The sequence below is a fragment of the Balaenoptera physalus genome, assembly GCF_965194825.1.
Source record: "Balaenoptera physalus genome assembly, chromosome: 9".
NCBI lineage: Eukaryota > Metazoa > Chordata > Mammalia > Artiodactyla > Balaenopteridae > Balaenoptera > Balaenoptera physalus.
This window is the reverse complement of record NC_138888.1, coordinates 52,107,474-52,120,705: the sequence shown is the minus strand read 5'-3', so window position 1 is coordinate 52,120,705 and position 13,232 is coordinate 52,107,474. Positions and strand designations below refer to the sequence as shown.

The window sequence follows — 13,232 nt, the reverse complement described above, 5'->3', positions numbered from 1 at the left end:
CAGACCTTAACCAGGGAAAGCGTGCAGCTGCCCGTCTCCCAGGTGGAAAGACAGCAGTCTCCCGCGTGGGCATACTGGGGTCAAGATGTAGAATAAAGAGGTGGAAACATGAGATTAACTAAGGCTGAGTTGAAAGAAAGAATCTGAAAATAAACCCCTCAACTTATAAAACAAAAGGCACAACATTTCAATCATCATCATTCAACCTCGAGAGCTTAGCACACATGGATTTCCACTTACTCGGAATTCCTCATTATTTAGCGAGAGCCTTGTCAGATAATCACAGCCTAGCATCGCTAGTAAAACACAGACCTTTTGGCCTCATGACACTTCATGATGTTACAGTGGCACTTAGCAAAAAGTTTTCACTGTTAATGTGAAGAAAAAAATCTCAACAGAATACAATTACGATGAAATGATTTTATTTCATCTATTTAGTTTTCGTGTGTGTATAGAATAAAAAGTAAATTTATCTACAAATGTACTTATAGTATAAAATCTTTATATTAATAAAATTACTTCTACTTATCTACAGGAGAGAAACAGTCTAATTAATCAATAACTATAAATGAAAAGATATGCTATATAAAACAACTGCTATTTCAAAGTTTCTGGAGGATGAGATGAGACAAGCTCGTTTTTTTAATCCTGATGTGATCAAGGATGTAGCTGGAAGATGACAGCAAATTAAGTATTGTGGCTTAGAACACAGTGGAGAATGAAAGAAATCAAAGTTCTCCAAACTCTCTCACACTTCGTCAGAAACACTTTCAGTTCCTGTGGAGGAAACAAGTTTGACTTCTAGAAAGACCTCGAGGGGATGTGATGGTGCTGGATAAAGGCCAGGAACAGAGCATTCCCGTTCCAGAATTTTGCTGCCTTTCTCCCTCCTCTAAATCACATTTTCCTTTGGGAAATATGTCATCATCTTCCCCTACACAGACACAAGCCACTTAACATTGCACACATCTCAGCAGACTTATAAATGTCTAAAAACAAACCCTCACCCCAGAAGTGCTTCTGATGTAGGTCATTGTGTCTCATCTTTGATCCCAGCTGGCCCTCCTCATTTAAACTGAGACACTGGTCTGGCTTTGGTCACTGAGAGGCACAGTCAATGCTCAGCAGGTCTGGACAAAGCTACATGTTCTATAAAGAACTATGGACACACTACTACATATAAAATAGATAACTAATAAGCACCAACTGTATAGCACAGGGAACTCTACTCAACACTTTGTAATGACCTATATGGTAATAGAATCTAGAAAAGAGTGGATATATGTATATGTATAACTGACTCACTTTGCTGTACACCTGAAACTAACACAACATTGTAAATCAACTATACACCAATTAAAAAAAGAATTTAAATTAATAAAATCACTTTACAAAGAAAAAAAAACAACAACTGTGGAATGATCAGAATTGCTACTGAAGGGCAGAGTGACTCCATGCAGATTGCAAGAGCCAGCACGGCTGGCAGAAACAAGTCATGCTTCTGAAGAGGTATGTCACATCAGCTCCAGGTCACTGGGCTCTTGACCTTCGGGGCCGAATGAGGAGGGACACCTGGTGGGATGGGCATTGGGGCCTATGCTTGAGGAAGGCTGATGAGGCCTGTGAGTGAGACATCAGGGCGAGTCGCAGAATGAAGCAATCAAAAGGGACAGGACTCTTGTTCCTGAAATCAAGGACCGGCTGAGAGGGCAGGACCTTGAGGAATGGAATGAACAAGTGGAGTTCAGGCCGGAAGCACGACAGAGCCGAGGAATGCTGTAGGCGGGTGACAATGGGACAGTGGGAGCAGGCAAGGGTCAGGAGAGCCCGGCCAGGGAGGGAAGAGGCTACCTGTTAATTCTTTATTTCTCTCTCCACCTCCTCTCCTTCCCACAAGGCATTGGAGGTAGTGGAATGGAGAAAAACAGAAAAGAGGAGACAAAAGAAACATGGAGACAGGAAGAAAGAATTAAATGGAAAGTAAAAAATAATGAGAAAGGATAGCAAAGTGATGCTTCCGTGGCTTTGAGGAGGAGCTATGGGCCAATGAGAGAAGAGGATGAGAAAACATCTAGACGAGGCCAGACAGGAGGAGAGGCAGAAGCTGGAAATCATAAAACAGAAGACCGAGGAGCCAACAGTCCCACTGGCCTTTGCTGAAAGTAACTGAGCTGTAAATGCCTCTGAAGGTCAACTGGATGCCTGTCCTTTTCCAGATGAGGAGATGGGGGTGTGGGGGAGGCAGTAACTCGGAGAGCTTGTTTCTTTGTATTGCACCACAATCTGCTGCCCGAGTGGTGTGCAACCAGCGGGAGACGGTGTGGAGAAGACTTTACCCTGGAGGTGAGCTGTCCAGGTGTCCCCTAAGGCTTCTACCTCCCAATTGCTCTGCTATTCTAGAGTTCTAGGTACACTCACAATATCCTCAGCTTACGATGCCTAAAGATACAGCAACGAACTGTAAACGAGCTTTAAAATGAACACGTTGAACGTGCATCCAAGTGACGCTGCCCTTCAAATCAGTCTCTGCATTGCAGCTCCTTATACTGACACCTGCCTAATATATTCAAGTTAACAAATGAGTTGTGGCTGTTATTGCTCAAACCATCTGTACCCAGTAAGGAAACACACAAGGAAAAGACAAACTAATGAGTATGGAGAAACATTGCCTTACATCTCAAGTGGATTACCTGTGCTGCTCACCAGACAGGAGCCCAGTGCCTTTGACTCCAAAAAGAAAAAAAAAAATCCACCCTCAAGTGACAACGATGGGCTTTCCACTTTGAAAAGAATGGGTTCTAGCATCTAACAATGACCCCAAAAGAGATGCAGTGGAAATATTCTGAGCAATGACAACATCCTTGGAACATGTGCTCAGGCTTTTGAGGTGATTTCTTTGAAGGTGAAACACTCTAAGATTTGGTGTGGTTGTGAAAAAAAAATCAGTCACATAATTCTATTCTCAATGCTCCTATGTAACCTTCTGGGGAAAAAAGAGAAGCCCCTGATCTCTCCAAATCTGCTCTCAAGGGTGGAGATGGCTAAGGAGTGAAAAGAGTGAAGGGTGGAGATGGGTAAAGAGTGAAAAGGGGAAGCTTTTTTTCTACCCACGTCCTGTGGGCTGCGCCCTCCCAGGCGGGCTACCATCAGCATGATGACAGAGTGGCTCGCGGGGAAGACCCAGCTCCACTGACCTGCCCTCTCCAAGGTGAGCAAGGTACTGGGAGTGCAGGGCTCAGGGAAGGTGCTCTATTCCTCCTGGAGACGCTTGCTGTCCTTGAGCAGTTAACCAGCCCACGGAGACCCTACTCATGCTGAGAGGCACCCGGCCCGCCGAGACCCTACTCATGCTGAGAGGCACCGAGCATTGAGAAGGGAAAGGAAAAGATGTCTTAGAAGTAAAGCTGTAAGGAATCTATTGTTATTCTCTGATGCTTGCAGTAGAACACGAGGCTAAGACAAAAAGAGGAGTGAGATGCAAGTCAGTGACTGCGGGGTTGACCTTCTTGAGCGTTTGGGGAATCAGAGGAAACGAAATGCCTTCTCTCTCCTTTTGGCCTGTCCCTTCGGCACTTCTCCTTTCAGTAAAGATATGGGGTCCAAAAAAGAAACTAGTGGCTTTTTGAATAAAATACGGAAACTAGTCAAGCATTTGTTCATCAGCGAATGAATATTAATGAGGTGCCGCTGTGCAGGGTGCTAGATATAATTGTAGCTACTTATTTTCATAGAGAATCTGCTCCATAATCCAGAATTTTATCTAAGCAAACTACATAAACTACATGTTATGTGTACTTTGGGATCTGATTTCTAAATCATTGCTAGATAGCTCTTCTGAATAAGAGTGCTCTAGAAAGCAAAAGCTCCCTTTGCAATCCCTTCTCTAACCTTCCCCAATTCCCACCTCTTATTGCACTAACTCACAAATACACACTCACTGGGGCATGCACACACAAGCATGAAATCCACGTGGGCTTGGTGTCATAAACTGTATACCTCTTGTATAAATTCACAACAGACCATGTTTACTTTTCTATCATCAATTATAACTTGTTTTTGTCTAAACTAAAGCTTCCTTAGTTTATTATATCACCAGTGAGTACAATTAAGAGATAGGGCTTCCATGTCTCATAGCATCTTTTCCAGTTAATGAGGTGCATGGACTTATAGATTCGTTCATGCAAACTTTTGTAACTCACATGCTTATGTGACCACAGCCAGATTTACAACTACACTAAAGATTCTCCCAGGACACCCTTTTTTTGTGTGTGTGAGACCACAGGAATTTCGATAGATTTTCAGGACAGGGCTGATGAATCTGATGGCCATGACCTATCTGAGTCCCACATTGATATTCACTGTCTGCTCCTCTACGCTAATGTAGCGGAGCTGGGATCTATTCGCCAATGTCAATTTGTATTATAGGTGTGGTTACTGCATGGACAAGCTCTGTTAAAAAAGAGAAAGATTGCAAAATTGGCTTCATCTCAAACGTCTGTGTCTGATTCACAGACATCTGTGTCTCCCTGAGAAATAACGTTTTCACAACCAGAGCTGTCCAACAGAGAAATAAGCCACTTCCTATGGGAGTAAACTCCCCCTAATGAGAAGCGGTCAGGCTGTGCGGAAGGCGGTCCAGCACTGGATGGGGAGGTGGAGGCTGCCTGAGGTTTGAGGATGCTACATTTATGATGGAGGTGGCCTCCGGTCACATGTCCTTACTGTAAGATGACACCCAGTGTGGGTCTGCTGTTCCATAGAGAGCTGTTTGGAGAAGCAAGGCTTTGGTTGTGTTCCAAAGTAGGATCCGATCAATAGAAGACGTTTGTGTTGGCCTTTACAACAAGCATCTAATAGATGGAACCAACTCGAAGGCTCAGGTCATGTGGTCGAGCTACAGAGCAGAGAATGGTGGGCTGGCAGCCCAAAGCAAGTCCGACTGGTAAATTTAGACCCTTTGGACGGAAAGATGCCCACACTGTCAGCTATCATTACTTAACCAACTGCTGAGCAGCTCTTGGCTCTTGGATGCATCTCCACCCTTCTTGTGCCCCACATCAACTATGGGTACAGCACACTGACCTGGAGGAAAGGGTCATTCTTTAGCTCTGCTTGCTGTTTTTCCTCTGGAGGAAATCAATCTCAATGCTGGGTGTGAGGAGAACCCCAGGCTCTCTATGTAGGATTTTAAGAGCACAGGTCTGGGGCCCTGTTTAGAAAAGCAGGGAGCAAAGAAAAGCAAAAATACTCCTCTAAAAATACACTTTTGCCCAGAACTGCTTCTAAGTTAGGGGAATTTCCTGCAGCCTAGGAGAGCCAGAGTGAGCGTTCTTCTCAAGTACAGCGATTTGGTGAAGTCCATGTGTGATGATACCACTGTAACCACAGAGGAATTTACCACAGGAAGTGTCCCAGCTGTTGCTTATTAGCATTAGAACAAATTACACAAAGCAAATTGTTAGCAGACATGTTTCCATAATATTTAACTGGTGGCAATAAATAAGAACAATTCTCTTTCAAATAAATGCTAGATTTCCAAAAATCCAGCTTCCAATTGTCCATGAAGGAATCGTCTTCGATTAGGATAATGGTTGGAGGGAAGGGGACCCTGGAAGCTGAGGCTCCCAGCCCTCTTCCCGGGGCAGCACGGCCGGGAGTCCTGTGAAAGTAGCCACTGGGGTGACATCACAAGATGGGAACAGGGCTGTTTGTACCTCTAGACGGCGGACCATCTGCTGGGCTCACCGCTGGGCTTCTCAGCACGGTCATCTCATGCCACGGGGAACATGGCACGTGGCAAGATCACAGCAGAGATGGGCAGCTACCTAGTTCTTGGAATGAGTTTGTAACAAAAAATAAACCATGCCCACGGACAGGTGTTCATCCCTCTCCTTAACAAAATATTGCAGTTTTGAAAAATCATCTCCTCCTTCCCAATTGCCTGTCTTGTTATCTGAGGTTTAAGGGAAAAAAACGTGAGTCCCATCTCCTCCTCCTCCTCTTAAGCCCATTGGAGAAGAGTTGAAAAAGCACCGGATCAGAGCAAATGTCACACAGCACTCACCTCCCGCTCACGCATATGGAAACCTGGCTAGTTCTTTAGAAAGAAAGCAGAGTATCTCCATCTTTCAGGACCTTCTGACAATGACTAAATTCAAGTCCCTGGTCACTTCTGGGCACTTCCAATCATCTTCAGAGCTATGACAAAATTCTCCTAAAACAATCTCAGAAAGTAATAAAAAACATACTTTTAATTTAAAAAAAATAAGAAATCTTCCATACAGCACATAAATACAAAAATAGGTTATTGTAGCTTAAAGGGTTGGGCTTGTTAGAAGAGATGCTCTTACCGTCTTCCTAGGACAGTTATTTTTGTCTTCCCTTCTTTACTGTTTCCTTCTCATGCAGTATTCCTCCCCAGTGTATTTTAATATCCTATTTGGTTTTCCTGAGGAGCTCCCCACTCCTTTCTCCTGCTGTAAAGGAAAATACGAGGCAGCCCTGCTGAAGGGAAATGATGGAAGCACGGTATAGCTCCGGTGGGCACTAAACCAGCCCACTGGGCTCCCTGGCGAGGCCTGTCCCCTTAGTGACACGGAGCAGAGCCTGGGCTGGCTTGGTGAGTCCAGTCAGCACCTGACCTGGGCAGGCCCAGAACCCCAGCACTGTCCCCCAGCTGCCTCCAGGGCGCACCCTGCTGGTGTTAGAGGGGATACTTCGCAGTAACAGCCTAGAGAGGGTTCTGCCTCAGTGCTACAAAGCTGGGAAGGCATTTGAAACCAAGCAAATGCAAAAGCTGATACACTCCCACCCACTACAGTGTCAGGAAACACACACACACACACACACACACACACACACGCACGCACACACACAGACGAAATGCACCTCTTTTACCTGAAGTCTTCACAAAGGGAATAATGTGCCTCATAAAATATTTTAAATGCCTTAGGCAATAGAACTGTCTCTAGATTTTTTTTTTAAAGTGTTTAACAGACAAGTGTAATTGGAAATGTTTGGAACATGAACACACACACACACACACACACACTAATTTGAAATTATGCAAAACTATATCATTGTTTACCACAACCTGGAGCAAATCTACTGCCATGGAATAACAAGTAACACATCTGTACAAGTTCAAGGGCCGCCAAATAAGCTCCCATTCAGATGAGAATGACACACGTTGCATGACTCTGTAAGGTCCGTTTAGAGGAGATGGCCTGGCATGTTTTACATTTGCTAAGCTTTTAGCTGCCTGGTTTGACAAGATTTTTGAAAGGGGTGAAAATTAATTTAATTGCAGTATTGCAACAATAATTTGGTCGGCTAACTGCATTTCAGTGCAAAAACAGGCAAGGAAGAATTTCCTCCTTAGGTTATTCTCTGATGTGGCAGCATTCATTTCAAGAGTAATGAGATTTTTAAAAAGTCAAACCTTAAATATCATGGTTTCAGCAATCTGTCCTGCTTAAAGTTTAATGCAAAATGAGATAGCATCTCTGTGAGGGCAGTTCCACATGAACGTGGACCCAGTTTTCTCCTAGACTTGAGATGGGAAAATCTCTCTCCCCTGAAAACTACTCTATCTCCTTGACATTGTTTGCAGATGATTTTGATTTGGCGGCACCAATGTTGATGTGTTTGTACTGAGGGAGGCACTACTAAGAACGGTAGAAAGTTTTGAAAATCTCTATATGAGGTATATGTGGATGCAAGAGGCACCACAAGTTTCAGAGGATTGAGCAAAAATGGTGGAGTGAGAAACATAGGCTGTCGTGGGATTTTCCGGATCTCACTGTTTTCACACTGGCCATTCTGAATATATACACTATCCATGGTTTTTTGAGGGCAACTATCTAACTCCAGATCAGCAGTGAGCACTTCACGATTTACAAACTTTGAGGGACAGAGTCAATTTATTATTTCAAAATCTTGAAGACGCTGTCCCAAGGCCTGATTCAGGGTAGTTTTGTCAGGTGCCGGGACCAACCGACACTCAGCTCTTCCACAGCCTGATAAGCTCAGTTCCATGGACAGTTTTCGGACACTCTGCTCTATCCGTTTTCTGTCACGCTTTAAGTCCGCCACCATTTGCGTGTCTAAAAAGGATTTTGCTCTGATGTTCTTTCTCAAATATCACTCATCAAAGTGGGTCTAAGAGCATGGCATGGAATGTTTCTTATGATCCTCATCCAAGTTCTAACTGATTTATAGAGGATCAATATACAAATCTACCCAGGGCTGCCCTCAAGTTTGTACAGGTCTTGTCCTGCACAAGGTCACCTGGTGGAGGGGTGAGAAGGCTGCAATCCCACCCTGCTCCACTCACTGGCCAAGACGCCCATCCAGGCTGCATCCCGAGGATGGTGTGCCTTTTCTGGTTTGCATTTGGGCCAAGGGAGGCCCTGAGTGGCCCTTGATCTTCCCCCTCCCAGAGATCACAAAGTCTAGTATTCATCTCCTCCCCTACAACACTTCGGATGTTTTTTAAGGAAGAGGACATGCCCAAGGCAAAGGCGAAATCATTTTGAAGATATGTTTCCTATTCAGTGAGAGAGGAAGGAAGAAAGAGACAGGGAGAGAGAGCAAGGAAAAGAATAAAAAGAAGAATGGAGACAAGGCTGCCCTTCTGCCTAGTAAATTGTGGATTCATTGTCCGTCCCTGGACACAGCTGCAAAAGGGTAGAAATCAATTTTTTTCTATTACTCCACGGTGAGAAAGGAAAACCTATTTGTAAATTGAATTAAACCCAATAATAGCATGGCTGTGTACATGCTATTATTATTAAAATTAGCCACACATACAACTATATAATCCCACAATGTAACGAGAAATCAACACTCTCCCATTTCAAAGCTTAGTAGAGACATCTTTCTTCTTTTTAAAAGAAACACCATGGCTAAATGTCACTAAGCTCTCCGGCATGCCAATACATCGACACCTCAGTAAGGACTCTGGAAGGGAAGGAACTCCAAAGCCCCATCTGGGAAGAACGTGCTTCCAAATTCTTGACTTTGCTGCTGGTGCACCTCAGTCAGTCAGTAATGATTGGATATGAACTAGAACCTTCTAGAAGACGGTTTCTTCCCACGTTGCAATCTGTGGTGCTGACTGTGGAATAAATTCCCTGTGTCTGTGTAGGCTAGGTCTTGTTCACAGAAACCCTAATCCATCCACTGGGTACTGAATATCAGGCTGCTGAAGTGAGGGTCCCGAAAATACATTAGCAGTCTGCCCTCTAGTGGGGCAAGACAGTACTTCAGATAACTAGGAATAGAAAAGATTTTTTTTCCTTCTCTTTCAGAGAGCAAAAGAATTCAAGTTTTCCAGATAGTGCAAGGTGAGGCATTTATCCTCAGAAGACAGCTTCCAGAGCTGAATTAAGCAAGGCTCACAATGATAGGGTCCCCAAGTCAGAGCTAAAGACAGGTAGTGCTGCGGTGGGCGTCCCCGCAGAGCCTGCAGGGACAAAGGTTCTTCTCACATCCTTGGACGTCTCCAGTGCCCTCCTTGGGTGATAGCATTCAGTTCCCCACACTCTCATTATAAAAACAGCACCCACCCTAAGAGCAACCAACCCACCAGAAATGTTAAAAGTAACAGGCTTCTTTGTAATTTTTTGGCAAATCATTAACACAGAAGAACCTTTCAAAAGGGCCATGTTGAATTTTTTAAAAGGTCAAGATGCATGAGTTTTATAAAAAGACCAAGTCTTTGTGGCTGTTCTTTTTCAGGAGAGAATCTTTGTGATGGTGGCAAATGTTGGTAAGGCAGAAGATGATCTGGAGCTCTGTTGTCTGGATTTTGCTTCTGTCTTTTAAATACCTTCAGAACTTGGCTTGCTTCAGTTTATCAATATGGTAGCAGAGTTTCAGTGCAGGTCCCAGCTTTAGGCCCAAGTATTTCATGATCATGTCACTCTTCAGCAACAGGAGGGCATTGCCATCAATCTCCTGGTGGAACAGAATCAGAAAAAAGAATACCCAGAAAGTAGTCAAAGTAATCAAATAGTGGCCACAGTTAAGAGTATGGTCAGGGAATAAAGTAAGGGAATATGGATTTACTTAGATGCATATTCTCTTAGTCCCAAGGCAAGACCTTAAGAAAATAAATGAAAGCCTACAAATACTATGTGCTCCTCTTCCTATATTCTCCCTGGGGTCATTTGATACACTGGATCTTTCATATTCCTGCTCTCTCCTGATTGAAGGAATCTAACATAATCCCAGCCATACTCCCAATATCCCACATATGTTTATCTCTTCATCCAATCTAGGGCTAAACAAGCAAGAAGTGTTCAATGGACTGACTGTGCCTCCCCTACCCCCTCCCCAAATTCATATGCTGAAATCCTAACCTCCAAGTGGTGGTATTTGGAGGTGAGACTTTGGGAAGTAATTAGGTCATGAGGGTGGAGCCCTCGTGAATGGGATTAGTGTCCTCATGCAATGGGAAGATGGCAGTCCGAAACCTGGAAGAAGGGTCTCACCAAAAGCAGACCTTGATGGCAACCTGATCTTGGACTTCCAGCATCCAGAACTGAGAAATAAATCGCTGTTGTTCATAAGCCAGCCAGTCTGTGGTAGTTACAGCAGCCTGGACTGACTAAGGCAAAGTATCATCCCATTAGACCCTGAAACTAGTAGTTACCTTTCCATCCCAGGTGCTGGTATAAGGCCCTGACTTCCATCCATCATCCTAATCTCTGGGTTTTTTTTTGTGGGACACTCGCCTGCCTTTAGCTGATTACCAAATTGCTAATAACACTCTATAACGGATTTCAGGTGTTTTTTGGCCCTGTCAATAATACTAGGTGGCATACAACTAAATAAAGCATCTGCTTCATCTGAGGGTTTAGCACAAATCATTACTAAGGGAATGCCAATCCTTTGAGGTCCCGATATTGCTCCCATTTGTCTCTGAAAATGGTAACCCTCCAGACTGCATGCTGAATTCACGAACTTAGTAAGGCTGGGTTTCCTCCTTCACCTATAGTGCTATTTTCAGATTACTAGAGACAAAGGGTAGAGATTTTGGGTGCTCAGGTGGGGAGAAGAGGCACAGTACAGGACTCATATAGCAGCCCCTCTCATTCCTCTATCCAGCCAGCCACTCAGCCAGCACTGATGAAGCACCTACTCTGCGTCACTCAGAGCTCATCTGTGGGGCCTCCCAGGGGCCTCAATGCCGAATGTTCTCTCTTTCCCCCACCTCCTAGACTTCCACTGCCTCCTGTCATGCTGGAAGGAAGCCAGAGTCCTTCCACCCAGATCTGTCTAAACATAAACCCTCTGCGGTCCTTGCTCTCAAGGCCCCACTTTTAGCTGAGGTCAAATATATCCTTAATAAAATATGAGTGTTGGATTAGATGATGATCCTCCTCAGGTCTGAGCCTATGATTTCTATGATCTTCAGTTCAAATAAAATGAAAGACAGGGAGGAAAAAAATAATGATAACTCTGGTAGACAGAAGAATACTCCCTCTCCTCCCCACAAGATGTCTACGTCTGAATCCCTGAAACCTGTGAATATGTTAGGTTACCTGGCAAAGCGGAATTAAGGCTGCAGATGGAATTAAGGCTCCTAATCAGCTGCCTTTAAAATAGGAAGCGTATCCTGGATTATTGGGGAGGGAGGAGACTGCAATCACAGGGCCCTTCGAAGTGGAAGAAGAAATCAGAAGAAAAAACCAAAGAGTTGGCAGCCTGGGAAGAACTCAGCTTGATTTGTTGGCTCTGAGGATAAGGATAGCGAGGTAGGAGCCAAGAATGAGGGTGGATCTCAATGCTGAAAAGGCAAGGAAATGAATTCTCCCTAGAGCATCCAGAAAGAATGTCAGCCCCACCGACACCTTGGTCTTAGCCCTGTGAGACCCCTGTCAGACTCCTGACCCACTGAACTGTAAGATAATAAACTTGTGTGGTTTTAAGCTACTACGTTTGTGGTACCGGGTTATAGCAACAATCGATAACTGACATAGTAAGCTTGGCAGGTAAAGTACTAATTCTTACCTTTTTAAAAAAAATTACCATCTTTATATATTTTAGAATCTCCTAAATAATTATGCAAATATGTAGATGGCCTGCTAACCAAAGGCCATCTACGAGCCAGGTGCTGTGCTGGCTCACTTTATGTGCATTTTCTCATTTAATCCTCAAAGCAGCTTAGGAATAGGCACTGTCTGCTGGCATATTGTAGGTGTACTATAAATGTTTGTTTATGCACAGACAGACGGATGCACAGACAGACGGATGGATGGGCAGGAAAACAGGCACTCCTGATAAAGGCCAAAGTGAGGGAACGGATGGGACAAACAAAACTAGGTGGTTGTTCCGCTCTGAGAACCCTGTGGTTCCATCTGGCCTCCCTTGAGTGGTGCCCCCGGGCATAGTGCAGAGCCCCCCGCAGCCCCACAGCTCCCTGACCGCCCCCAGGCCCGCCACTGCACGTACATGCTTCCGGAAGAGCTCCACGTGGGGCCCCAGAGCCTGCGGGTCTGCATCTTTCACGAACCAGACCACATCCTCCACAGACCAGGTAGAGGGGTTCCTGCTCCTTGGCCGCCGGGTGTCCTGCCTGTCCGGAGAAGGGCTTGAGGCTGGAAGGTAGAGCACAGAGAGGGAGGCCGTGAGACAGTGGGCCTCGGGCCTTGGCACCTACCTGGTGCTGCCTGTCCCCACCTGGCCCCCGAGTCCAAGGTGACGGCCCGAGTGACCTCCTGCGACAGAGAAAGGCCAGGAGTGCCTGCTCTTGGCAGGAGCCTGGAGCACCGGAGGCCACTCCTAAGGGCAGCAGCCTCCCCCTCCATACCGAGGTTCTCTGCTCTCCCAGGGAATAGAGCATTGGAAAATGGATCTCCTGCAGCAGGTTGAAATGCTGACCCATGTTAGAGTTTTAAAGACCCCCCCACCCCACACCCCGATCAGTCCTGTCTCAGTGGGCCCCGGGCCTGCTGTAACCAGGTTCCATGAAGCTCCAGATAGACCTCTGTAGTGCTGTGAGGCCAAAACAACTTCAGGTCCTTTCCGCCTCCACTGGTGTCACCCTGAGACAAGAAGGACGCGGCAGAATGGAGGGGCATTTTGTGCTTGTTCTGGGTCTCTGGTGCCACAGTCTCAGAAGCCCTGTCTGTGAGAGGTCCATGCCCTGCTCCGCATGTGCAGAAAGAAGACTCACCGCCTACACTGAGTGCCTCGCCAGCCCTCGGGTCTGTCAGAGCACTCAC

The 13,232-nt window shown here is 45.3% G+C and overlaps 1 protein-coding gene across 1 annotated transcript in view; it reads right to left on the bottom strand.

Moving 5' to 3' along the window:
• Positions 1 to 9,597: 9,597 nt before the first annotated feature.
• The window catches only part of SCML4 (Scm polycomb group protein like 4), a 101,953-nt gene continuing 98,318 nt past the window's right edge, over positions 9,598 to 13,232 (bottom strand). Inside the window, 2 exon segments of the mRNA XM_082475310.1 lie at positions 9,598 to 9,960; positions 12,460 to 12,605. Of these exon segments, the coding sequence (XP_082331436.1) occupies positions 9,835 to 9,960; positions 12,460 to 12,605 (272 nt within the window). The 3' untranslated portion in view covers positions 9,598 to 9,834.